At 44.7% G+C, this 24,442-nt stretch overlaps 1 protein-coding gene across 2 annotated transcripts in view; it reads right to left on the bottom strand.

The window, feature by feature from the left end:
* Positions 1-24,442, bottom strand: part of LOC106608611 (inactive ubiquitin carboxyl-terminal hydrolase 53) — a 59,456-nt gene that overhangs the window by 17,151 nt on the left and 17,863 nt on the right. For both annotated transcript variants that reach the window (XM_014206643.2, XM_014206644.2), the window contains exons 2-13: positions 17,998-18,721; positions 16,929-17,021; positions 16,565-16,699; positions 14,609-14,719; positions 13,641-13,723; positions 13,416-13,500; positions 12,659-12,805; positions 10,593-10,742; positions 8,241-8,409; positions 6,795-6,947; positions 5,246-5,383; positions 647-1,463 (exon numbers count right to left, since the gene is read on the bottom strand). In XM_014206643.2, the coding sequence (XP_014062118.1) occupies positions 647-1,463; positions 5,246-5,383; positions 6,795-6,947; positions 8,241-8,409; positions 10,593-10,742; positions 12,659-12,805; positions 13,416-13,500; positions 13,641-13,723; positions 14,609-14,719; positions 16,565-16,699; positions 16,929-17,021; positions 17,998-18,141 (2,225 nt within the window). In that variant the 5' untranslated portion in view covers positions 18,142-18,721. The remainder of the gene's footprint in view (positions 1-646; positions 1,464-5,245; positions 5,384-6,794; positions 6,948-8,240; positions 8,410-10,592; positions 10,743-12,658; positions 12,806-13,415; positions 13,501-13,640; positions 13,724-14,608; positions 14,720-16,564; positions 16,700-16,928; positions 17,022-17,997; positions 18,722-24,442) is intronic.

Raw genomic sequence — 24,442 nt, 5'->3', positions numbered from 1 at the left:
AAACCTGCTCCAGAGCGCTGAGTTCCTCATACTGGGGTGAAGGTTCACCTTCCAACAGGACAACGATCCGAAGCACACAGCTAAGACAATGCAGGAGTGGCTTCGTGACAAATAGCCAAGACAACACAGGAGTGGCTTTGAGACAAGTCTCTGAATGTCTGTGTGGCCCAGCCAGAGCCTGGACTTGAACCCGATCGAACATCTCTGGAGAGACCTGAAAGAAGTTGTGCAGCGACGCTCCCCATCCAACCTGACAGAGCTTTAGAGGATCTGCAGAGAAAAATGGGAGAAACTCCCCCAATACAGGTGTGCCAAGCTTGTAGCGTCATACCAAAGACTGTAATCGATGCCAAAAGTGCTTCAACAAAGTAGAGTAAAAGCTCAGAATACTTATGTAAATGTAATATTTCAATTTGCAAAGATTTCTAAAAAACTGTTTTTGCTTTGTCATTATGGAGTATTGTGTATAGATTGATGAGGGGAAAAATGATGTAATCCATTTTAGAATAAGGCTGTAACAAAATGTGGGAAAAGTCAAGGGGTATGAATACTTCCCGAATGCACTGTATATTAACTAAATGTCTTAGTGCTTCAAATGATCTTATAAGAGAATCAACAGCAGACAGAAAATAACACTCCTGTTTACCTTGTCAGGTGTACCTCAGGTTTGGTCCTCAGCTCTTTGGACGTGAAATTCTCCACCACGGGCGAGTCCAGGTTGGCCGAGCCGTTGCTAAGCCGGTCACTGCTCTCGTATCCCGACTCGGTGCGCTGGATCTTCCAGTTGTCGCTACGCACCTTCAGCGTGCTGACCTTTGACCTGTCCTTGCCCTCTGACTCCAGTGAACTGCGGCTGTCGCCCGTCTCGGGCCGCTGCTCATCCTCGTAGATGGTCATCAGGCTCTTGGACTTGTGCTCCTCGCGCCCGTCCCATGTGAAGTCCTGGTCCTGTGCCCTGTCTCTTTCGTGGGAGGGTGGCGCCATCTCCTGGCTGGAGGGTCTCCGATGGGGGCTGTGCTGCCGGTGCTCCTGACTCCCTCCACCACCACCGCTTATCACACTATCCACATTTAGCACCTCGCGCATGGGCTTCCATAGCCGACTTGGCCTGCTGCTGCTACCGCTGCTGGAGCTGGAGTTACGGCCGCCCTCCCGGCTCCCAGGGCGCTCCCGCGATTCCTGGCTGCTGTCCGTGTCGTAGCCGTTAGAAAGCTGCTCCAGTCTCCGGCTGTAATGGCCGCCACCGGAACCCTCACTGCCGCTGGGCAGGGCTGGTAGTACCTGGACCCTGGAATGGGAGTGAGGATGCCCCTCGTGAGAGGAGCACCTGCCGCCAAAGTGGGGGGTCCTCTCTGTCCTGGTGGGCCCTTTTCCCTGGCTGGCATACAGACGCGTATCCAGGTACTGCTTGAAGCCGTTCTCCGGCGGGGAGGCAGAGCGCGAGTATCTCTCTGATATTGGATCTGAAGGAAAGAGAGCGGAATTTTATGAGAATGTATTCAAGTGTAGTATTTAGGAAGACATCGGCACACATTTTGTAAGGACATTGTCCTAGAGGTCTTTCTGCTACTTACAAGGATGTGGTAAGCTTTTTCTACAGATATTGCTCAATATAATTTACCCTACATGTTAAAAGCTGCTGTCCTCTTCAATTTGTTGGCTACAATGAGGTACAAAATCCTCTAGCAAAACCTATTTAGAGCTTCATTGCAAGAAGCTGTTATTCCACATGACAAGACAAATTTGTTCCATGTTTTTCTTACAATATGAGACAAAATAAACATGTTGGGCGACCTCTGTCATTACAAAGTCGCCAAGGCTTGTCCGAAAAGAGGCAAACAAAACCCACTGAGTCGCATCAATTCATCTGAGGCCAAAGTAGGGTGCAAAGGGAGAGGACCTTAAAATTCTTAGGAAAATAACCTTTTCTGGTTGATGTCGCTAAGAAAGTCTCTTTTTCTACGTGGGAAAAGCTGATTCCAACATTGCCCTCGAGCTGGCGTAGTATCCAAACTGCCACCCTTAATGCCAAATGCCAGTGTATTGTGACACATTGCCAAGTGCAACAATTCTGACTTTCAATGTCATTCCAAGCCAGCGTTTGCTAAGGAAGACCGCAGGGGTGTAGTGGAGTATGGGAACAATGAGGTTGTGGTCTGTTGTACGTCTGTAGACAAGAGGAAGGTGTAAATAATGGACGCCGGGATGCCGTGTGTGTCTCCGTGGCATAGCAGTATGGGTAGCAACCTCACGCTGTGACATCTGTGGAGATATTAATGATGAAAGGTGGCCGTGTGCGTGTGTGTCTGTACACAGTGCCTGTATACATACTCCCTGCTGGCTGTCCATGACTCCTTGAATAGAGGAGTTTGTGGCCTGGAGATGTGTATGACTTTGAGGACAGTGTGTGTGTGTGTGTGTGTGTGTGTGTGTGTGTGTGTGTGTGTGTGTGTGTGTGAGATTACACGAGTGTTTGTCTTTCAAGGACACAGAGTCATGCCGGCCACTTTCGAAAAATATGATTAGACTGGACATCTCCACTGGAACAGTACAGTGATATGTTATTCAGGGGGAGGAGTATGCAGTAAGGTATGCAGTAACTTGCTAAATATATGCCCTACTAATTTCCGTCTAACTTTATTTACTGATAGAGCGCTTCAACAAAGACTAACAGAAGACGCACTAAGGGACAATTACTCATCTTTAGGATGACCGGGTCCAATGGCTCTGTTGGATGAAGCATTGTTTTTCCCATTTCAGGGTTGTGGGTTTTGATTCCAACACATTCTTCATATGTCCTGATCTGGATATACATTTTAAACTGGAAGTGGTCTGGTATAAGTGTGTCTAAATCCCCATATTAATATTAATTAATAGCGTGACAGGGCGTGTGATCTAGGATTGAGGCCTGCACTGAGGTCTCAGGTGTGCAGAGAGAGTTATGAGAGGTTACAATCCACAGCGCCTCAGGATGGAACCTCCCCTGAGGTTGGGAGTTAAATCACCTCGAACGTAACTTGCTCTGTTCACATGGCGTGTGTGAGAGACTCGTGTGATATTTGATGTGCGATTTTGTGCGCTTGTGTCCATCTATGCAAGCGTTTCTGTGAACTGGTCTAGCTATGTGTGTGCGTGCATGTGTACACACGTGCGACAAAGACGGTCTAACTATGCGCGTAGCGATACTAACACGGCATGGTTGTCAGTTAGGATTGGAAGCTAAATGTCAACACAGTTACACTGTGCTAGATGAAAACGTGTCCTGGTAACACCAACTGCAATATCCCAAATGGAGCCCTATTTTGTACATGGTGTACTACCAAAGCCCTGTGGTCAAAAGTATTATTAGCATTATATAGAGAATAGGGTACCATTTGCAATGAAGCCAATGTCTCCCATTGAGACCAACTCACCCTATTTGACCTGAACGCTAACTTTCTTGTTTTGCTATTTTTCCAAGTGTGAAGGGACGGAAAATCGTTAAAGACTCCAGCCACCCAAGCCATAGGCTGTTCTCTCTGCTTCCGCATGGTAAGCACTACTGGTGCATCAAGTCTGACACCAACAGGCTACGGAACAGTTTCTATCCCCAAGCCATTAGACTGCTAAATATCTAACAGAATAGCTACACGGATTATCCAAGTTGATCCTTGTATTTTATTTTTCCACTGTCTCTATGCACGCTCATAGGGCCCAACACACACACACACACACCCTCCCTCACATACAATAATCATATACACTGCTGCTACTCTGTTTATCATATATCCTGATGCCTAGTCACCTTACCCCTATACACATCTACCTCCATCACTCCAGTATCCCTGCATATTGTAAATATGGTAGTGGAACTGATCGTGTGTATAGCGTTAAAACTTGAAACTAAAACGATCAAGTACCTTTGAAGAGAGCTCGCCTGGGCACGAGCAGTATTATATATAGATTTATTCCACTTACATTAACTCACCTCCAGCCTCACCATTCATCAAAGCCATGATGCTAGCCTCTGTTAGCCTGGTGCATTCAATCATAATGGGACGTGAGCCTGGTGCTAACAGGGTGGCTGTGGGGGCTAGTTCAATTTCAGTTCCGAGCACCTTGCCCCTAGTTCCAACCCGTTTGGTGTTCACAGAAATGTAACGACAGGACAGGTGAGAGAAATACGACAGAGGGTTAGAGACCAAGGAGGAAAGGGGTGAAGTTGCCTGTAGACACTGACCTATGATCAATTTGGCATTTTCCTCCAATGGTTCAGTTTAGGCCTTGGGTATGCTGAGCCTAGATCCGTTCTTATGAACAATTTTAGAGATTGCTTTCAAATCGATCTACCTGTAAGTCCTCCACCAACACACACAGCAAGCCACAACACCTTTGAGGGACTACTTATGGTTGGATGGGAGAAGGTAGACAATAGGAGGGTGGTATTGGGTCTCATGTGGCCATAGATGTTGCCTTATTTCTATTGCTGGCCTAGATATAAGCGATATAGGTCCAGGGCCAGGAGTTCCATGATCCTACTCTCACATACTCTACTAACACTGTCGTGTGAACACTCAAGACATTGAAATAGCAGCTACAGACAGCAGCTAGGAATCCAAATAGAACAGGGTATACACACTACCACGCTATACACACTACCACAGTACCCAGTAGTGAGAGAATAGAGAACGGTATGTGGAAGGGCCTGATTCAAAAGGGAGGGAGACATGATCCCCGTCCTGACACATTGCTCCCAAACCACCCTGCCTGGTAGGCCATTACAGTGGAATGCTGGTTTGTTGTGCATTTTTATGTTGGTAATGATGGATTGTATGTGTTCTGTTTAGAGCATTGTGTCAAGGATCATTTTCTATTTTCATTGGTGTGTGTACATGCATAGTGCAATGCCACTATAATTTCATATCAGTTACTTTTCCTCCCTGTGTGTGTGCGGCGCGTGCATGTGTTTTTATTCAACCTTTTTTATACCGGTTTTCTTTTCACCGAGTTAAAATCTCTTTTTCAAGAGAGACCGTGTCCAACAGCAACATGCTGAGCAAAGTTTCAGACAAAACAACTTATATACACTAACACAACATTGAACAAAACTATAGACACACACACAATACAACAATTACATATTACATAAACACAAATGTCATAAGTTAAAAAAAAGCTGTCCTAAAGACAATACCACTCTTCTATGATATTTACATCGACCAAGGACATGTGTGTGTAAACTGTGTGTGTGTGTGTAGCGCCATACCTCGGTAGCGGGCGTCCTGTCTCCTCCGGTCCTGGTCTCTCCTGGAGGGGTGCATTCCCCGGACCTCCCCTGCCTTCATGACCACCTCTCTGGAGATGTCCTTCAGACGGCTCTTAGGATCACTGGTGCCCAGCTTCACTGCTCAGCAGGGAGAAAGAAACACATTCTAGACTACATTCTATTTCAGTCATTTTGAGAAACAAAGTGATTTCCAATAGACAACACAAGGAGAACACACCAAAAGGAACACGTCGTCAAGCACGAAGGGGTAAAGTCCTTTCTACTGTACCTCTAATCCCAACACAAACTACAGCCACTTAGGCCACCCCATCTTCCACCTCCACTACTCTTCCCTTCCATCCCGACTAGCCCCCTGGAGGCATTGAACAGTGCTGAGTTTAAGGAGAAGTTTAGGGCCGATCGATGTGCCGATGTATACGCCAAGCTTTTCTGCTTCACGGGGGGAAATGCAGTGAGATGGAACCCGCGGAAGATATTTTCTCTCCTTCTATCCTCCCTGAGTCTCATCTCTGTAGCCTCTTCTCTCGTAAAGTAGGAGAAAGTCAGATACGATGGATAGAACTAGAAGCATGTGCTGCGGTCGTTGAAAATGCCAAACAACTCTTTGTAGCAAAGAAAATGTGCTCAAAGAGGTTCTCTGTGATTAAGAACTGAAGGTGTCGGCTTCGCATTGAAATCAATGACGAGACAATTTTGCAAATTGCACAGTCACTCTATTGCCTGGATAAAGTGTCACGAGGACAATTCATCACTTTTCCCACAAGATACTTGACTGCTATTATTATTATTTTCAGTCATTCGGGGTGGCCGTGCTGTTCTCAAAAGCCCTGAGCGACTGGTAACTTTTCCAGTGCTGGGGGTTAGAAAACATTCAAAATGCATCATATTGAGCTGATGGCTTTAAGCAGGGAGTAACAACAAAGGGGGACCAAAACAAGGACAGACATTACGCAATCCTTCGTAATAACAAAGATATGTGCAATAATAACTAAGGCTGTGTCCCAAATGGCACCCACTTTCCAATATAGTGCACTACTTTTGACCCTGGTTAAAGGTAGTGCACTATATAGGGAATAGGGTGCTTAAAAGAGTCGACCCTTAGGATCTTTCCTTGCTTCTCTTGTGCGCCCTCGCTTGCCTCTTCTCCTTGGAGGTGTACGTGCTCCCGATCCCTCACTCCCATGTGTCCTCATTCCCTTCCTCTTCCATCATAAAGGTCACTTTTGAAACTCTGGCCCCTCTCCCTCCCAGGCCTTACTCCTCCTCTCAAAGTCTGTCCCTCTACCCTTTTGCGCTTTGGTTGCCTCTATCCATGCTCCACCCCCCCCTATAGTAACTCTGTAATCTACCTGCAATCTTCTCTACCTCTAACCCCGTCGCATCTTTCAGTCTCTTCTCTCAATATCTATCATGTACCTCCCAAATGTCTCACTCTGATAATACCAATTTTCCAAAGATATGTGTAGAAATACCCATCCCTCTTCCTGTCTCACATCATATCCCCCCCGCACCCAACCCCTTGTCGTACCTGGTCCACGGCCCCCGCCAGTCTGGCCACTGCCCCTGGTAAAGGTGGAAGGGGTCTGGCTATTCGGTTTGAAGCTGCTGGGGCCCAGCAGGGCATTCAGGTTCTCCCTGGTCAGGTCCAGTTTCTTGGGGCCCGGAAGTGGAGAGGAGGGCGCTGGTTGGTCGAAAAGGAGGAGGGACAGAATCTTTTTATTTTTTTTTAACATATGGATAGCCTATGTCTCTTCATGGATCCGTTTCTACTGGTGAGACAAACCAGGGTGGGGATCAATTCTTAGGTATTATGTTAATAAGCTTCCTATTACCATTTACGATTCAGTTCATTCCAAAAATATCTGGAAAAATTTTAACAAAAAAAAAAACAATAGTTTAACGCGACCCAATTAACAACATTTTTGAAAATGTAACGGAACATTTTCTGTCTTTCTTCTGAAGGCCAGTGAGCCGCAGTCACCATCACGACCTGGGGGCGAGGCCAGCTCAGAGAGTTAGAGAGCAGATCATTAAGGGGGATAAACCCCACCCCAAACAAATCCAGAGGTTTTTAATCCTCACACAGAAATGCTCAGCTGTACAAATGTACAACTTCTTGCAATTGCCAACAGCGACGGGTATTATGGTCAAGGTCGAAGTAAAAAAAAAAAAAAATACTGTTTAATGCCTTCTGCTCATGAACTCTCGTAGTTCGGTTTCAAATCAAGTATTGATTGAGTGGTACGGAAAAGGTTGGAACACCATTAGCTAATACACTAATAAAACAGTAATCCAAAACTTGACAGTTTTTCCAGAAATCCCAGTTTGGAAATATTCCTGGAATCAGGAAACAATAAGCAGGCAATTCAGGAATCCTCCAAACAGGATTTGGGGAATTTTAGTTAAGTTACTGGAATTTTGCAACCATAAATCCAACTGAAGTGATGGGCATCCAAAACTTGTTTTGAAGTCCAGCACATATTTGTAAAGTCAGTCACTTTTGTCAACTGCACGTATTTTCTGGTCATACAGTCAAAAAGAAAATGTCAAGCAAATTGTGAGACTTCAAAATGCCAAAATTGTGGCCCGAACAGACCCATTGACCCAATCACATTAACAAAACAGAATTCAACACTGCAACATGTACTTGAATCTGGTCTCCAAAAGACCTAAACCAAGACCACATTTGGTCTGAAGTTGTCTCAAGTCAGAGACCATGAGATAGAGACTGCGTCGCCATCGCAAAAACACCTGAAGTCACATCATGGGTTGATGACACCATGAAAAGAGATTGTACATTTGACTTAATATTGTTGGCATCCTGAAAAAAAAAATATAAATATGTGCAGAATTTTAATACGCAAACTGAAAGCAGTCATTTCCCCTCAATGTGCTGTAAAAGTTCCATGACTAGGGGTAGTGTGTAGTTCTTCCTATAAACGAAAAAAAGAATGTCCCTTTGTCCGATGTATACCTTGGACGTCTCCGTTGACGGGGGACTTGTAGCAGGAGTGGTCAGTGTTCTGGCGCGAGGTGTCGTCTACGGAGATGGCGCTGCCATCTGGGTTGGAGTAGAATAGGAGGAGGGGCTGGAAGTGGCCTTTGGTGCATTTGGTGACCACATCTTTCCACCGGGTCCCAATCTAGGATAGGGGAGAGGAGACTGGGAGGTCAGTAGGAGACGCACATGAAGTGTGCGTGTGTGTTCCTGCTTGACAGGCAAAGAAGGCGAACTGGCATTTTCCCAATGTGACAAGAAAATAAAATGTTACTCGTGTCTTCCTGGCACCGACCAGTTTCCTCATCTCATTAGACAGAGAGGTCTTGTCAGAAGCCAAATGTGTCATTTAGTGCCAGTCAATACACATTACTACTTTTGAAGAGACTATTTATTTGATGAGCATCAGTTGCCAAAACCTAACTATGTAAATGTTAGGTACCTTGGAGTACACCTTTCAGAAAATGCTGCCTTGTAATTGAATTGGTTCATATATTTAAAGGGCTTGGGCTCTAAGAAATATTATCCTCAGAGTACATACTATCTTATGCCTCATTTAAATTGATAGTGCACAAACAAAAACCCTGGGAGGAAAAATGTTGAAAATGCTTGCTTGAATTCAGGGACATTCTTTGACCCACTACCCTCAAAAACATATGGTGACCATAGACCAGGCCTGTCACCAAAAAAAAAACGGTTCAGGGAGGAAATTTCATTTTAGAATTCCACACGAAACTCTTTGTCCAAGGAGACATTGTTGTGCACTGCGAAAGCACATTGTCCCTTTGTCTTGGATCTTAAGTGAATATTATGCGTTGAAGCAGTTTCACAATCACATTAGCTGAGCAGAGTTAAGTGCCACAAAACGCCACAGAGGCAGACTGGAGGCTAACAGATGCTAGTGTGCACCTTAAATAACCAAAGGAAGGAGAAGGAGCAGAAGGTGTGAGAGAGAGAGACAGGGAGGAGAAAGAGCAAGAAAGGAATGTGACAGTAAAATGGGAGGGGGGGGGGGTCTAATTAAAAGATGTGGAGAGGGTGCTCAAAGTTGACATTTTTCATGTTGGCCACTGATCCCCGCCTGGGACAAAAACAACATAGGCTTAGTGGAACCGCTGAACCACTGCTGCTGCAATAAATGATACAAGCAATTATGACAAGAACGACAGTCAACAAACCGCAACCATAAATGTCAAATATAAATATAGTTTTAAAAGCCATACATAAACTGTAGGGTATTTCTGCTCATTACTTGGTGTGAGGCCGTAAGAGAATGAGTAGCAACACAGCAGGTATATGATGTGTTATTTGGTTGGCTCGGGTGCTATGCTGTAGCACTCTGTCCCAGTCGGGCTGAAGTGCATACACAGCACAAGCTGCTGCTGGATTGACTCCGAGCCAGCCAGCCTCTGCACCGCAGTCCAATCAAACGGACTGGACAGACACACCCAGTGTTGTACATGATCATTCTCACGTATGCATGCACACACAACATACCAATTCTTACCATCAGTCATTTCAATTTGATATCCTGAAATGAGGAAGTCCACTAAACAGTGTAACTCAACTGTGGATGACTGATGATGTAATTAACTAGGGAAAGACTGAAGGTGCTTCCACTGGGAAAACCTAATACTAGTGCTGCTGTTGTGTGTGTGTGTGTGTGTGTGTGTGTGTGTGTGTCCACCCTTGCAAACATGTGTGGGTGTTGGTGGTGGTGATTATTGCAGACTGGTTCAACCCCACTGAAGGCTCATCAACCCAGGGTTGGCGAAGAAAGATCGATGTGGCCCTTATAAGAAGATGGTGGAGACAAGAGATGGCTCGGGGAGCTCCCTGCTCTAATTCTCTTGTAAAACAGTCTCCTTTTTCATCAGCTCAGACAAGTACATTTCTGCACTTTGAGTCGTTGTCTAGGGAGGCTTTAGCTCCAGATAATAGCAGATTTTTATCCCATGATATTATACATCGGCTTCCTGGAAAATCCTCTCATGTCAGATTGTATTTCTGATTTTATTTCAAATTTTATTTCAAATCAACTGGTTGAAGCCCTTTAAAGAAAGTTACCAACAAAAATGTTACTTTAGTTACTTGAATTCCTTTTTCTTGTCATAGTGTCATAGAGAGTGCATCACTACAGCAAACGAGACAGAGGCTCGTGTGTGTGCGGCGTGCGCCTGTCCATGCATGTATACGTGTATGGTCCGAGCAGCATATGTCAGCACAGCAAAAGAGTGAGATGCTATGAGTGTCGGTTGAGGTGTAGTGTTTTTACTCCCTTACTAGGAGGACTGTATGTCTTTCTCCCCTCCCCTCCCTCACCCTCACCTCTTTGACCGTGGCGTCGTCGAAGAACACCCATTTGGCGGACTTGGTGTGGAAGGCGAAGGCACAGTAGTGGCGACTGGAGTAACAGATCATCCCAACCAATAGAAGCTCTCCCTTTTTGGCGTGCTCATCTGTCACCCGGTAGAAGAGCTGCGGGGACACACGCACACAAATTTAAAATGACCTTATTTGGTCAAATTTTGCCCAAAACACTCCCACCCTGTCCATGAGTAATCTTGCCTAAGACCTAAAGACTTAGGTTGGCTCCCTGAACTTTAGCTCAATGGACTAACAGTCTTATCACAAAGTAGAACCTTCTCAGTCAGATATACAGAATTTTATCAAAACATTCATGTTTGTCATCCACACAGTAGCATCTGGACAGTAAAATTGCCCTTCGACTTGGACTATTGCTGGCATCGCCTGCATGGTAAATTGCCACATCTCTAGCAGCTCAGGCAATCGTCAGTATAATGTCATCCTCCCACCAATTTGAATAGACTGCTGGATGAGGAGGTTGTGAAATAGCCTCTTGTTTTTCCTGAATGGCTGGTTCTCTTTGGCCATGGGGGACAATGGATTCCTAGGCAGGGGGGAGATTTTCTCCAACACCCAGCACAGTCACATGAATAGTACGAGTATGAATCAAGCCCTTTGTGGTACTTGGTGGGGGGGTTCTGCTAGACTAGCTAGACTAATCCAGTTCTGGAATGCATGCGCTCAAAACAAGGAGAGGGGAAAAGAGGAATCTGTGCTTGTAGTATTCAAGGGAGATGGTGTTGTGTAATATGTTGGGCCTGGCCTATGACAGTTTGTTCTAGATTTGTAGCAGGTTTCAGTGAAGCTCAATCATTTACTTCTTGAAGGAACAGGGACAGTGTCAGCCAGAGTTGAGTGCTATAAATGAAACCTCCTGTACGCCCATACCAAGGACACTCTGTACTCCAACATGAACTCACACACACACACACCACACCTTCCAGACACGCACCATTCTCTTAAACATAATATACACACATTCACATGTAACCTTTCTCTGACTCGCTCTCTCTCTCTCTCACAAACGATCGCACACAAACACTGTACTCTTCCATCGTGGCACTGAGGGGGTGTTGACACGATCTGGCCATGCAGCAGGGGCTTTTTGATCAGCGGCGTGGGCCAACTGGGCATTGCACCACGCACTGCTTACGCAACGCTCCGACTTACGCAGGGATAAAGCCCACTTTATTTCCCCCATATGCTCCATGGCACCAAAATAAACTGACCCTAACACAACCAGGGCAAGGAACACCAGCTGTGGAGGCTCCAACAAACAAACAAACAAACAAAAAAAGACAGAAAGCAAATAGAGTAAAACCAGAATGCAGTGATTTGAACCATATTTTAGGAGCTCGACCAATTCCAAATAGTGTATTATTGTTGTTTTTCCTATTTCCAGGGTTCACATTTTGGGGAGGCGAGGCAGCCATTTGGTTTGGGTGCAATCACTGCCTTGGCAATTTTAATCACACTACTTGACTAATCTGTTTTATTACGGGCTGACAGTGGAGAATTAAACATGTTTTAATCTTATGTGGAAGTTCTTGGCCATCACTAACTTTTTTTTCACAGGTCTTTGGCTTGTCCCTGATCAAAGATCCAACTTTATATTGCCCTATGTTTTTTTATGACAAAGTGATTGGAAAAGTACAGTTCTCCACTGTGTTTGAACCTTTTTTACTTTCTCTACAAACCACTACTTTCATTAAAACGAAACACAAGCGCAGACTGCCTTTGACAAAACGCTACATCAGTATTTCCCAAACTCGGACCTGGGGAACTCAAGGGGTGCATGTTTTTTTTTTTCTTCTCCCCTAGCACTACACAGCTGATTCAAATAATATAAACTTAATGATGATATGGTTATTTGAATCAGCTGTGTAGCGCTGGGGAAAAAAACAAAACGTGCACCCCTTGGGGTCTCCGTACCAAGTTTGGGAAAGACTGTGCTACAATATTGAACTGATCTTTGCAGTAATATAATCCATTTGTGCTTTTTGTCCCTGCTGGCTTGCCGTCCTTACCCCAGAGAGGTTGAGGTGTGGCCCCAGTGAGCGAATGACGTCCTCCGTGAGGTCTGACTGGTCTGAGTCCCACACGAAGCCGATGGTGACGATCTCCGGGGAGTTCATGAGGACTCGGCGGATCTTGATCCTCTGGCCACAGTTACTCTGGTGACAGCGAGAGAGGGAGGAGACGGATAACTAGGGGTGCAGAGATAACTAACCAGTTTAGCTAACAGGGCCGGGACGATACCGGTATTGCGATACTCGTTTGAATTGTGGCAAGGAAACAAAACAGAAAGTGGATTTCACATCTTTAGGAAAACAGCCCTAATGTTGGAAACAAACATCATTATGTTGTCATCCAGAGTCACATTTACTTATTTTCCAAGCGATAGCACAAAATATTTTACATACAATATTTTACATAGAGGAGGTTTTTAAATGACCAAAGAGTTTGATCGGCTTTGTGTTTTCATTTTTGCCATGGGAAAAAAATATTGCGATAGTTAGCTAATAGAGCTGGGACGATAGCACTAACTAAGCAAAGTAACCAGACAACTAAGTAACAAGAACCCTAAATATGACTTCACAGTGGGGGGGGGGGTCTGCTGTTGTCTTGCTAGTGACTTTCCGACTTCGCCCCCCTACTAGTTGTTTAGTGTTATGAGAATGGAGCTGCATCCTGACTTGAGATATGCGTGCGCTAGTTTTTGCACAAAACTCCTATTGACATCAATGTATGATTTTATTAATGCTTGATGAGACAGACACTTACCGGACAGTTGCGGGAATCCCCGATGGTGCTGGCCGCTTGCAGCAGCTCTCCAAATGACTCGTCCCGCCTCTGATACACCTGTTGACTGGGAGAACCAGAAAGAGTGTGAGAGAAAGATATGGAGAGAGTTTACAGAGAGCGACAAAGCTACAAAAGTCACTCAGTAACCCTAAGAGGAACATGGAGAAATGTGTGTTTTGTGTGACGTCAGTAAGCATGGCTTACCAGAGGGCAGTGGTGGAGACATAATGCACTAGCTCAGTGAAGGGCAGGGGGTCGGAGGATGCCCCACAGCTACGGCAGACAGACTGCAGGGGAGAGGGGAACAGGAACACAACACAGACACATGGCCGTTAGCTAGGTGCCGCTTAGCCACTGCCAAGCACTAATTATCAAGTCAGTGTGTCATTTCACGAGGTGTAGTAGTTTGGGGGCAGTTATGGGGAAATTACTACTTTAGGGTGTTTGTGTGAACTGTAATGGGAGAGAGCGGAGTGTTTGTCAGTTGAGAGGAAAAGTGGCAGGCGGGTTGGGTTGTGTTTTGTGTTTTGTGTCCAGTCTCCAGACTTCATCTATTGCCTCCTTTCTCAACACTGGGCCACAGCACTGCTGGCTTTTACACTATAGGGCCTCTACCGAAACATCAAAGCAACCCTCCTGCTGGAGAGCTACTGGGGTATACAGGCATTTTGTTCCAACCCTAATGTAACTGTAGCAGAGCAAACTATTCCGCTACAATGCACTCGACCACAACGCGTTCTGACACCAGCGGCCCCAAAGCCACACGACACCCGATTCCACTAACCTGTTGAGCAGCTGATTAATTGAATCAGGTGTGTAAAAGCCTGCTGGAAGAAGATCTTGCATATCTACTTGCTCTCAGAGTTGGCCGCCTATGCATCACCATCAAACCCTGCATCAAAGCTGTCTGATACGTAAACGACAGGACTGCTCTGGGATTTAGTGAGAAGAACATCATACTGGCAGGGAGGGATCTGAGGAAAACCCCCCTCTGTATTCCAGAGTAGCAGCCCCACTCTGGAGACGTGACGAATTGGGTAGCTCCCATCTCAGACAGTGATCCATGTGGCTGCTGCTGTACCCCCGGATGGTGTGTGTGTGTGATCCCTGTGCCTGCAACTGGATATGGACCTGTGTGTGTATGCTACCAAATGCTAGGAGTTTCCTTTAACCTGTTCGTAGAGTGTCATGGCAAACTTCTGGTGTGTGATGCAGGACTTGGAGGTGCAGGCATCTGTCTCCTCAGACACAATGTGCAGGTGGATCCGTTCCAGAATATTCTCCTGTGGAAATATAGCATGCCGATAAGAAATGGGTCAAAACAAACAGGTAATAGTTTTCACCGAATCACCATTAGCAAAGTTAGCTTGATCTTATCAAAAGGAAAATTCACATTTCCAAATTGAAACTTTGGTAATCAACCCCCTCTATTGAAATATTAGCAATCATCAGCTAATTAATTTTCCTCAGCATGTATTACCCTCAACTCACCCTCAGCTATACACTTATCTCCTTAATGTACCAGTAAAGAGAAAAATAATGTCTGGTAAACCAATACTTTCCCCCCTGATACATCTGTATAAACCTGTATTGTTTTGTGACATTTAACAGCTAGGGAGTTATGCGGTGCCTCAGTACTGTAGTTAAGGAACCAGTCTGAGTGCAAGCGGCCTCCACTTGAAACTCACCCATGTTGCTACAGAATCCCACTGGGTTTATGAAAGAGTCAGGCTGCTTTTAGACCTTCATAATTTCACTGCCATTTAATCTGACACTGGCTAATTGTGCTCAGAAATTAATCCAAGTCGTACCGCTGAAGCATTAAAGGGCCTTGATTTTGTCTTTAATTTACGCACGTGAACCTAAGATTCACATGGTTATTAGGTCATTAGGATAAAGAGAGAATAGCTATATGCAGGGATGATTCAGATGACATGCCTGACCAAATTGTAGGTCAAAATAAAGGGACATAAACCTGCGATCTCACTTTACAGTTCTATTCTAGCTATATCATTAAAACAGGGTTGTTGCCAAACTGAGAATGGTGACATTGGTTACAGAACAAACATTTCGTTTTTTGTTTTGTCTGGCACCTGACCTTCTGACCACCACCTTGGATTTGATTGGATTGTGGTTCTTTCTAAATCCTTGTTTATTCAAAACAAACTCCAGTACGAGACAGAAACCACAGGAATCTGAGGTAAATTTTACAAACGGCCTGTGTGAGTAGTTCCCTGTGTTGCCGGGGAGCTCGTAGAGTGGGCTTATTGGTTATTTGGTTTGGCTGGCCTCTCGTTTTCTCATCACCTCCTGTTCTACAGAGAAAAAGACTTAATTTTCAAATCCATTTATCCTCCACTGTAGAATGAGCCCTCCTGAGTGAATGACCTCCCCACTCGAGAGCTGCTGCGCTGAACAGAAAATGAGTGTACGTTTGTGCTGAGTAGGTTTACAGCAATTTCGCTACAGCGTCAAACACAATACTGGCAGACAGAACACAATGTACTGGAGTGTACCGTCCCCTAAGCCCTATGGCTAAAGAGGAACAAAATCATTAGTGAAGATGAAGTCTAAAACTAGATGTAATGTACAGTAATATTCCTAAATCCTGGATGTTTCTTAGTTGGTGTTGAAGCGTCTGAACATTCCTGGTCTGAGCTTGTAATGACATTTTCTCTGTTGGGTCTAGAATGAGTGTTAAAAAGAACAGGGTAAGAAAGCATTACTACTACAGTGGAAGTTAGCCAAACTAAGCACAAGTGGACTGAATAGCTATGGTTATAATGAATCATTCAGAGGGCTCATAGAGACATCTTTAAATCACTCGGGAGTGATGCTGCATACACAGTGAGGAAACCGTAAAGGCCCAAAGATGGTGCTTCTGCTTCCATAACCCGCCACCATTATATATTACGGGTTGTGTCGAGGAGATTGGTGGGAGAGGGGACAGGGCTCTTTCAGACGGTGACTTTGCTGAAATTTTTGTTACAGCACGTCTGCCCTCATATGTCCCCAACCCACATTCCAGTCTTTCCCTGGGAAGGCCCCAGTCGCCTCTGCTCAGAGGCCCCCCCCCTGGATACCTGGGTTATGCCGGTAAGCTTGGTCGGTCACCATGGGAAACTTACGAAGCACTCTGCAGCATCGTCCATGAAACCGAGCTGAAAGCGGTGCTCGTCCTTAAAGGTCTCTGCCAGGGCATGACGCAGGTTGTCCGAGGGCAAAGCGCGCTCCCGACTGTGCTGGAACTGGGAGAAGATGCCCTGCGGAAAAGGAAAGAAGTTGGGAATTAACCAGACCATTCATTTAATTTGAGGTTTCTGAACAAACCTAACTGACCTTCAAGAACCTGAAAATGAAAACATTTTAAATGAATTATTAACAGCAGTTCAAGGAACAACTACGTGTCAGCAACAATAAAGTCCTAAAAAAGTAACTTTAATATATTGTGATTGCTTGCAACAACTGTAAGACTTGATGTAGGGTGCATACCTTCAACGCACAGAAGATGCAAGAGTCTCCGAGACAGACGTGCTCGGGAAGCTGCCTCAGACTGCGTCTGAAGATATCCAACTGCCACAGCACCTGAACAATGGATTGAAGAAAATATATTATTGAGAAAGTATTGTCATGTTCATTAAGTTCCTCATTTTCCAAACCAAACTCTCATTATAACCCAGACTTGCCCAGCTAATCCTTCCCGATAACCTTTGATGAAAGACAGGTTTTTAATGGGATTTGTTTTAGAAACACTCTTTCAGTTCCAAATGTGACACTCGAGGGCCAGTTAATAATTATAGGTGGAAATCAAGCTTTATCCAGCTTTACTTCACCTGTCCTCAAACATTCTCAACCATGGATTTGGGGCTAGATGGCCTTCCTTGGTAGATGGTGCTAAGATTTAAAAGGGGGTCTCTGGTTGAGTCAGGCCATGAGGAGGACAGAGGAAGGAGGGAGGGAGGGGAAATAAAGAGGGGAAGGAAGGCTACTGTTCCTTGGAAACATAGCCCTGGGTGTCAGATCTTCACCCAGCTCAGCCATGTCTCGCCCCCTGAGTCACGGCCTGGAAGAGTGACCTCACTGCGGGATGATTACACCCGTCAACCCTGTCGCCAACTGCCATCCCACGAGCCAAAAACAACCTTCCAGTAACTTGCCGGGACATACTGACGAATTTACAGTGACTAAGATATGGGCTTTGAGGCTGTAAAGTAATCCTGGTGTTGGTAAATATTTTTGTCCGGAGGGACATGCTGTCGACTGCTTTCTTATAACTATGCAACGCTAACATGAGTGACGTAGCCTACTGGAAATGAGAACATGTTTTGTATTGACTCGGCTTACCAGGTTTGCAATAAAGGGACTTGGCATTGTTGCAATTTACATTAAGCTATTACTAATGTCCCTAATCAGAGATTAACAGTGTCTCTACATCCATCCCATTGTTCTGGATACATAACCATTAAAAAACAAAGCATTTCTGTTCATGGCCATTACCTCTGCTGCATATGAAGAAAACATGCAGTAATAATTTACTATTTATTGGTAAGTTAGGACTCACCTGCACCGCACTGTTGAGAAAGCAGCTATTCTGCCCCGGCTCATTCAGCAGGCCTTTGGTGGGGGCTAGAGACAGCATGCTCCCCGGCTGGTAGGATTTGGCGAGATTGCCCCCCGGCTTCCTGAAGAACTTGGCCCATGCCATTTGATAGAGCGTCTGCCTTTGGACGGGAGTGGAGTGACTCGGTGAGGCAGACTGGGGCTCGTTGCTGGTAGCGGTGGGATCCCTCGCCCCGTCAAGAAACGAACCCCGACAATCTGAGGCTACGTTATTCCGCTATCAGCAGCTATTTTCTTGCTACACATGGGCAACTACTGCCACCTCTCCACAGCTCGATAGGAAGGCGATTTTACCTTATCCACCACTTGGAAGAGTCTTAAATGTCACAAGAAAATTGGATTTTATATTTTAAGTCACTGGCTAGGAAGTCTTTTGAATCCAGAGAAAATCCTTTCAAAACAGATTGCTAGTCTGATTGTTCTTATGCATAGCCGTTTTACTCCTGAAGTAGGGGTGTTAGGAATTCTCTAACCTGGATCATTCTGCACTGGGGATTCAGTACAGGGATGGGAGGGGCTGTGGGTCCCGGTTGTCTCTGGGGGCTCTCCACATTGGCCTGACGTTATTGAGCAGTCAAATAGAACTGATCGTCCCTTTCCAAGGTTCCTCCATAGCGAAGATCTATCCAGGCAGCTCTTACCATTGGATGTCAATTGGGTCTGATCTGTAAAAGAAAGAGTGAAAGGCGACTTGAGTCACAACAAAATAATAATTTAACTGAAAACAAATGAATATCCAGGAGAAACATTCTCTCGAGGACCTATTGTGCAATACTGTATGACCTTTATTGAAAAAGGGGTGTTTGGATCCTTCTAGTCAGTAAATTATATTTCTGGCAATAGTTAACATCAGGTTTCACCTATTTCCAGGGCAGTAGTTGACCCCACCCTCTTATAAACATATGTCAACAAAGCTTATACATGAACTTTTTGGACCACCCTTATTAAATGACAATTAGAACATATCCCCCCCCATTCTTAACACATTACCAAAGAGAACATTGTTTAGGGCTTGAGAAATCAGGTCACAAATTCCAAAGTCCACCAAACTAAGATATCATATTACGTGGTGGAAAGCTTAAACCTTTCGTCATCTTGTCACTTTGAATAGTCGTGCCCCAGCTACCGAGTTGAAGGTTAAACAATAATGGGAGCGATGCCAAGTTATACGGTAATATCATCTGCCCAGTAAACAATGTAGTGCAAATAAGCTACTTGCAGCACGCCTTCCTTCAGGTTCAACGCCTGGTCAATGGCCAGTCTTCAACATTAGGCCACATAGTGCCTCTCATAGCCATGCCAACGTGTGTGTTCGCCTTGGAGCGGACTTAGCATTAGGCTAACATGGCAGACAAGGCATTATCCTGCCCAGCCTGACCTGCTGCTCACCATAGCCTCTCAAAACATAACCGGGACACATGTCGTAAACCATTTGAGATTCAGTTGATCCTGGAAGCAGTGCAGCCCACATGCTCAAGGGCCTACCGGCACACAACTTGAAATGCAATAACCGACCCGTAAGGCAGCCACGACAGAGACAACAGAGCTGTTTCCCAGAATGCTGCCGGTGTCATCTGCAATGTGTCATCTGCTCGCTTTGGACATGCTGGTTAAGGGTTGTTTAAGTACAATGCATGTACATATACTGTATTTGTGCTAAAGGAGCCGGGCAATTCAGTACCAAGGTTATTAGGGTGACACATCCCACTGGGGAACCAGCAGACCACAGTCAACCAACAAGCTTCCTAAACCATGTGGTGTTTTGTTGTTCTTATCTGCCTGTTTGAAACTTGTAAATGTTAGCTGAGGAACAAAGGATTCTATACAAATGTGTATTCTATTCACATTAGTGTTACCCATATAGCTAAAAATGTGGTTAGGGGAAGTTATCAGACAAGTGGGATAATCACAGGAAATGATCTAGAAGCTATAAAATGACACTGAGCAGCAGTTTCCAATGTCATACAATTCATACTTCTGTTTTAAGTTAGGCACCTCTGAGTACATGATGATGCAAATACTGTATTCCACAGCTCACAAGCACCCATGTAGAAGAGTGAAGTGCCATTCATAGCTTAACAATCAACAAATAGATCCACAGCATTAGTAATCTACTGTGACTGGTAGATACTATGTGTTAAGGCATGCAGTCAGAAACGGACTGGCCATAGGGCAGTTCTGGCAAATGCCAGATGGGCTGGTCCATCTTTAGGGGTTTTATGCACAGAATTATCATTATTTAACCGATTATGAGGGTTTCAAAGAAAAAGAAAATGGGTCAGAGTTGGGGCCTTGACAGAAAGAAAAATGGGCCATTACTTTAGAAATGCCCAGGCTACATTGGCACTGGCGCGACAGACAGCAACTAGACATGACCATCTTATGTCTCAACAACATAATAGTCCAAGGTCTCTATGCTACCCTTGTCAATAGCACCAGCATTCATGTCTGATTTTAATATTATAGTTTATTTTAAAAGCACAGTGGCTATTGACAACATGTTCTGCAGTTTTACCTGCGCGGTCACTATCATTCTTCCGGTCATAGCTTCTCTATACCAGCAGGTTAGGTAGTCTATGTGTTGGAATGAAACACCATCCCTGTCTCCCTGGTGTGCAGGTATTCAGCCAGTACAGGTCAAAACAATGTCTGCCGCTCATGCTCTGCATTGTCATGTCCTTTAAGAATGCTGTCACCTGCCCTGACCACGGGGGTATTATCCTGTGTGACCTACAGTCAATGTGATATGTTAATTGGTATCTTTTTCAAACTAATGGGAATGTAATGACTGCCACTACACAAACAAAAGCCTCGAGAGGAGTCAATGGCCTCAACAATGCCATAAAAGATAATTCGATGAATCTGGCAACAATAACGCAATAATGATTATCAATGGTGACGAACAAGGTAACAATCACAAGGCCTCGGGGCCAGACGGATTACCAGGACGTGTGCTGAGAGCATGCACGGACCAACTGGCAAGTGTCTTCACTTACACTTTCAGCTTCTCCCTGACCGAGTCTGTAATACCTACATGTTTCAAGACCACCACCATAGTCCCTCTGCCCAAGAACGCCAGGTAACCTGCCTAAATGACTACTGCTCCGTAGCACTCACGTCAGTAGCCATGGAGTGCTTTGAAAGGCTGGTCATGGCTCACAACACCATCATCCCGGAAACACTAGACCCACTCCAATTTGCATATTGCCCCAACAGAGCCACAGATGACGCAATCTCAATTGCACTCCACGCTGCCCTTTCCCACCTGGACAAAAGGAACATCTATGTGAGAATGCTGTTCATGGGCTACAGCTTAGCATTCAACGCCATACTGCCCCCAAAGCTCATCACCAAGCTAAGGACCCGGTGATTAAACACGTCCCTCTGCAACTGGATCCTTCACTTCCTGACGGGCCTCCCCCACATCTGCCATGCTGATCCTCAACATGGGGGCCCCGCAGGTGTGCGTGCTTAGTCCCCTCCTGTACTCCCTGTTCACCCACGACTGCATGGCCAAGTACGACTCCAACACTATCACTAAGGCCTGATCACCAACAACAATGAGACAGTCTATAGGGAGGAGGTCAGAGACCTGGCAGTGTGGTGCCAGAACAACAACCTCTCCCTAAACGTGAGCAAGAAAAAGGAGCTGATCGTGGACTACAGGAAAAGGAGGGCCGAACACGACCCCATTCACATCGTCAGGTCTGTAGTGGAGCGGGTCGAGTGCTTCAAGTTCCTTGGTGTCCACATCAACGAACTATCATGGTCCAAACACACCAAGACAGTCATGAAGAGGGCACGACAACACCTATTCCCCCTCAGGAGACTGATTTGTTTTTACATGGGTCCTCAGATCCTCAAAGTTCTACAGCTGCACAATCGAGAGCATCCTGACCGGTTGCATTACCGCCTGGTTTGGAAACTGCTCGGCATCAGACCGTGAGGCACTACAGAGGGTAGTGCGTATGGCCCAGTACATCACTGGGGCCAAGCTTCCTGCCATCCAGGACCTCTACACTAGGCGGTGTTCGAGGAAGACCCAACAAATTGTCAAAGACTTCAGTCGCCCAAGTCATAGACTGTTTTCTCTACTACCGCACGGCAAGCAGTACCGGAGTGCCACGTCTAGTTCCAAAAGTCTCCTTAACAGCTTCTACCCCCAAGCAATAACACTGCTGAACAATTAATCAAATGGCTACCTGGACTATGTAATTTATTTATTTATTTTAACACTGCTGCTACTCACTATTTATTATCTATACATAGTCACTTTACCCATACCTACATGTACATATTACCTCGACTAACCTTTACCCCCACACATTGACTCTGTACCGGTACCACCTGTATATAGCCTCGTTACTAGTATTTTTATTTACTTTATTTAGTAGATATTTTCTTAACTCTTTTTTCTTAACTGCTTTGTTGGTTAAGTGCTTGTAAATAAGCATTTCACGGCAAGGTCTAGACCTGTTGTATTCGGCGCATGTGACAAATAAAATTTGATTTGATAAATAAGTAGGTTGGCTTTAGAAACCCGAGATGGCTGCATGTGACAGCATTGTTTTGAAGGCACCGCTGAACACAGGACTATCTCCAATGTTTAAAACCCCTACAGGATCGGTGGGTCCCCCGCGGGACGGTTGCGCTAACGTAGGCTAATGCAATTAGCATGAGGTTGTAAGTAACAAGAAAATGTCCCAGGACATGGACATATCTGATATTGACAGAAAGCTTAAATTCTTGTTAATCGAATTGCACTGTCCAATTTACAGTAGCTATTACAGTGAAAGAATACCATGCTATTTTTTGAGGAGAGTGCACAGTTATGAACTTGAAGATGTGCCTAATTGGTTTATTAATACATTTGAGCAGTCTTGATACAACATTTTGAACAGAAATACAATGGTTCATTGGATCAGTCTAAAACTTTGCACATACACTGCTGCCATCTAGTGGCCAAAATCTAAATTGCGCTTCGGCTGGAATAATACATTATGAGCCTCTTGCATTTCAATGATGGTACAAACATTTTTTTTTAAATGCTAAATAATGCATGGTTATCTTTTACCAGATCTAATGTGTTTATTTCTACTACATTCATTTCACATTTCCACAAACTTCAAAAAGTGTTTCCTTTCAAATGGTATCAAGAATATGCATATCCTTGCTTCAGGTCCTGAGCTACAGACAGTTAGATTTGGGTATGTCATTTTAGGTGAAAATTGAAAAAGAGGGGTGGATCCTTATTAATACCCTGTGAATTTCAGTTTGTGACAAAACATGCAACGTATAGTGTGGAAAAAAATCATTGTACCATCTAAATTGCTGTGACATATTTTCAGCTGTTTGAAGCTGGTGTACAAAACTGAAAGTAAGAGGCAAAAACAAAACTTAAGAACAGGAAGCATAGAAATACCGCACATAGAACAGATCTACTGCTTCTTAGACTTGCTTTCAATGACAAATCTATAACTTGGTCAGGTCACCCAAAAAGTTACACATTGCAGCTTTAAATGAGTCTTTGTTAATGATGGCAAGACTTGTTTATAAAGCACAGTGTGGCTTGATCACTTATCCTTGGGTCTAACAGAAAGTGCAGACAAGCAAAATCCACCAAAAAACATCTGATCTCAATGAGAAGCACATTCCACTGAGATGGCAGGCCTTTCAAGGGGCCTATGCATCACATCTCTATTGGATTCGTTTTGCATATCCTTGTTCAACAACAACAACTGTCATTTGCATCCCTGACTAGAGCTGGGAAGATAAATTACAGACACCGACTTCCTCTTACTGAAGCATTTGTGTGTACGGTCAGTCATTTTCTGTGATTCTGCTACACAATATTCCTCTAAAATCATTATTTGGTCAACAGTAATATCCTAAGTATTATGTTGATTCATAGCCAAGTGAGGGGTTACCCGAGTCATTTCACTGGTCTGGATGTTTGGAATCGACCAAAGCACATGAAGGAGTTATGAGACGTCCTTTGTAAATAGAGAGTCTTGCTTAGTGTCTTCCGAATTCCAAGCGCAAACAAAAAAATAATCTTGTCATAGCAAAAATGCTAAGGCTAGCACCTTTGAGCAATCAGCTAGAGTGTCTGTTCTGCATCAGCATTTTTGACAGGGCAAGGCTGTCCGTTAGACATGAACACCGCAAACGTGACCTGGTCTACAGTGTGGAAAATGTAAGTCATCTGGTGATGTAATTGATCTATTAGAGATGCGTTGATAAATGGCCTCAGAGGTTTAACTGATGTATTTATATGGCAATGACAAGAGTCTTTCATTAGTCGATCTGTCGTCAGACTGTATCATCCTTTAACATATGTCAGATAAATAATAACAAACCGTGACTGTTCAAGAAGCAGCCACTGG

The sequence above is a fragment of the Salmo salar genome, chromosome ssa07, assembly GCF_905237065.1.
Source record: "Salmo salar chromosome ssa07, Ssal_v3.1, whole genome shotgun sequence".
NCBI classification, from domain to species: Eukaryota; Metazoa; Chordata; class Actinopteri; order Salmoniformes; family Salmonidae; genus Salmo; species Salmo salar.
This window is presented reverse-complemented; position numbering and strand designations above follow the sequence as displayed.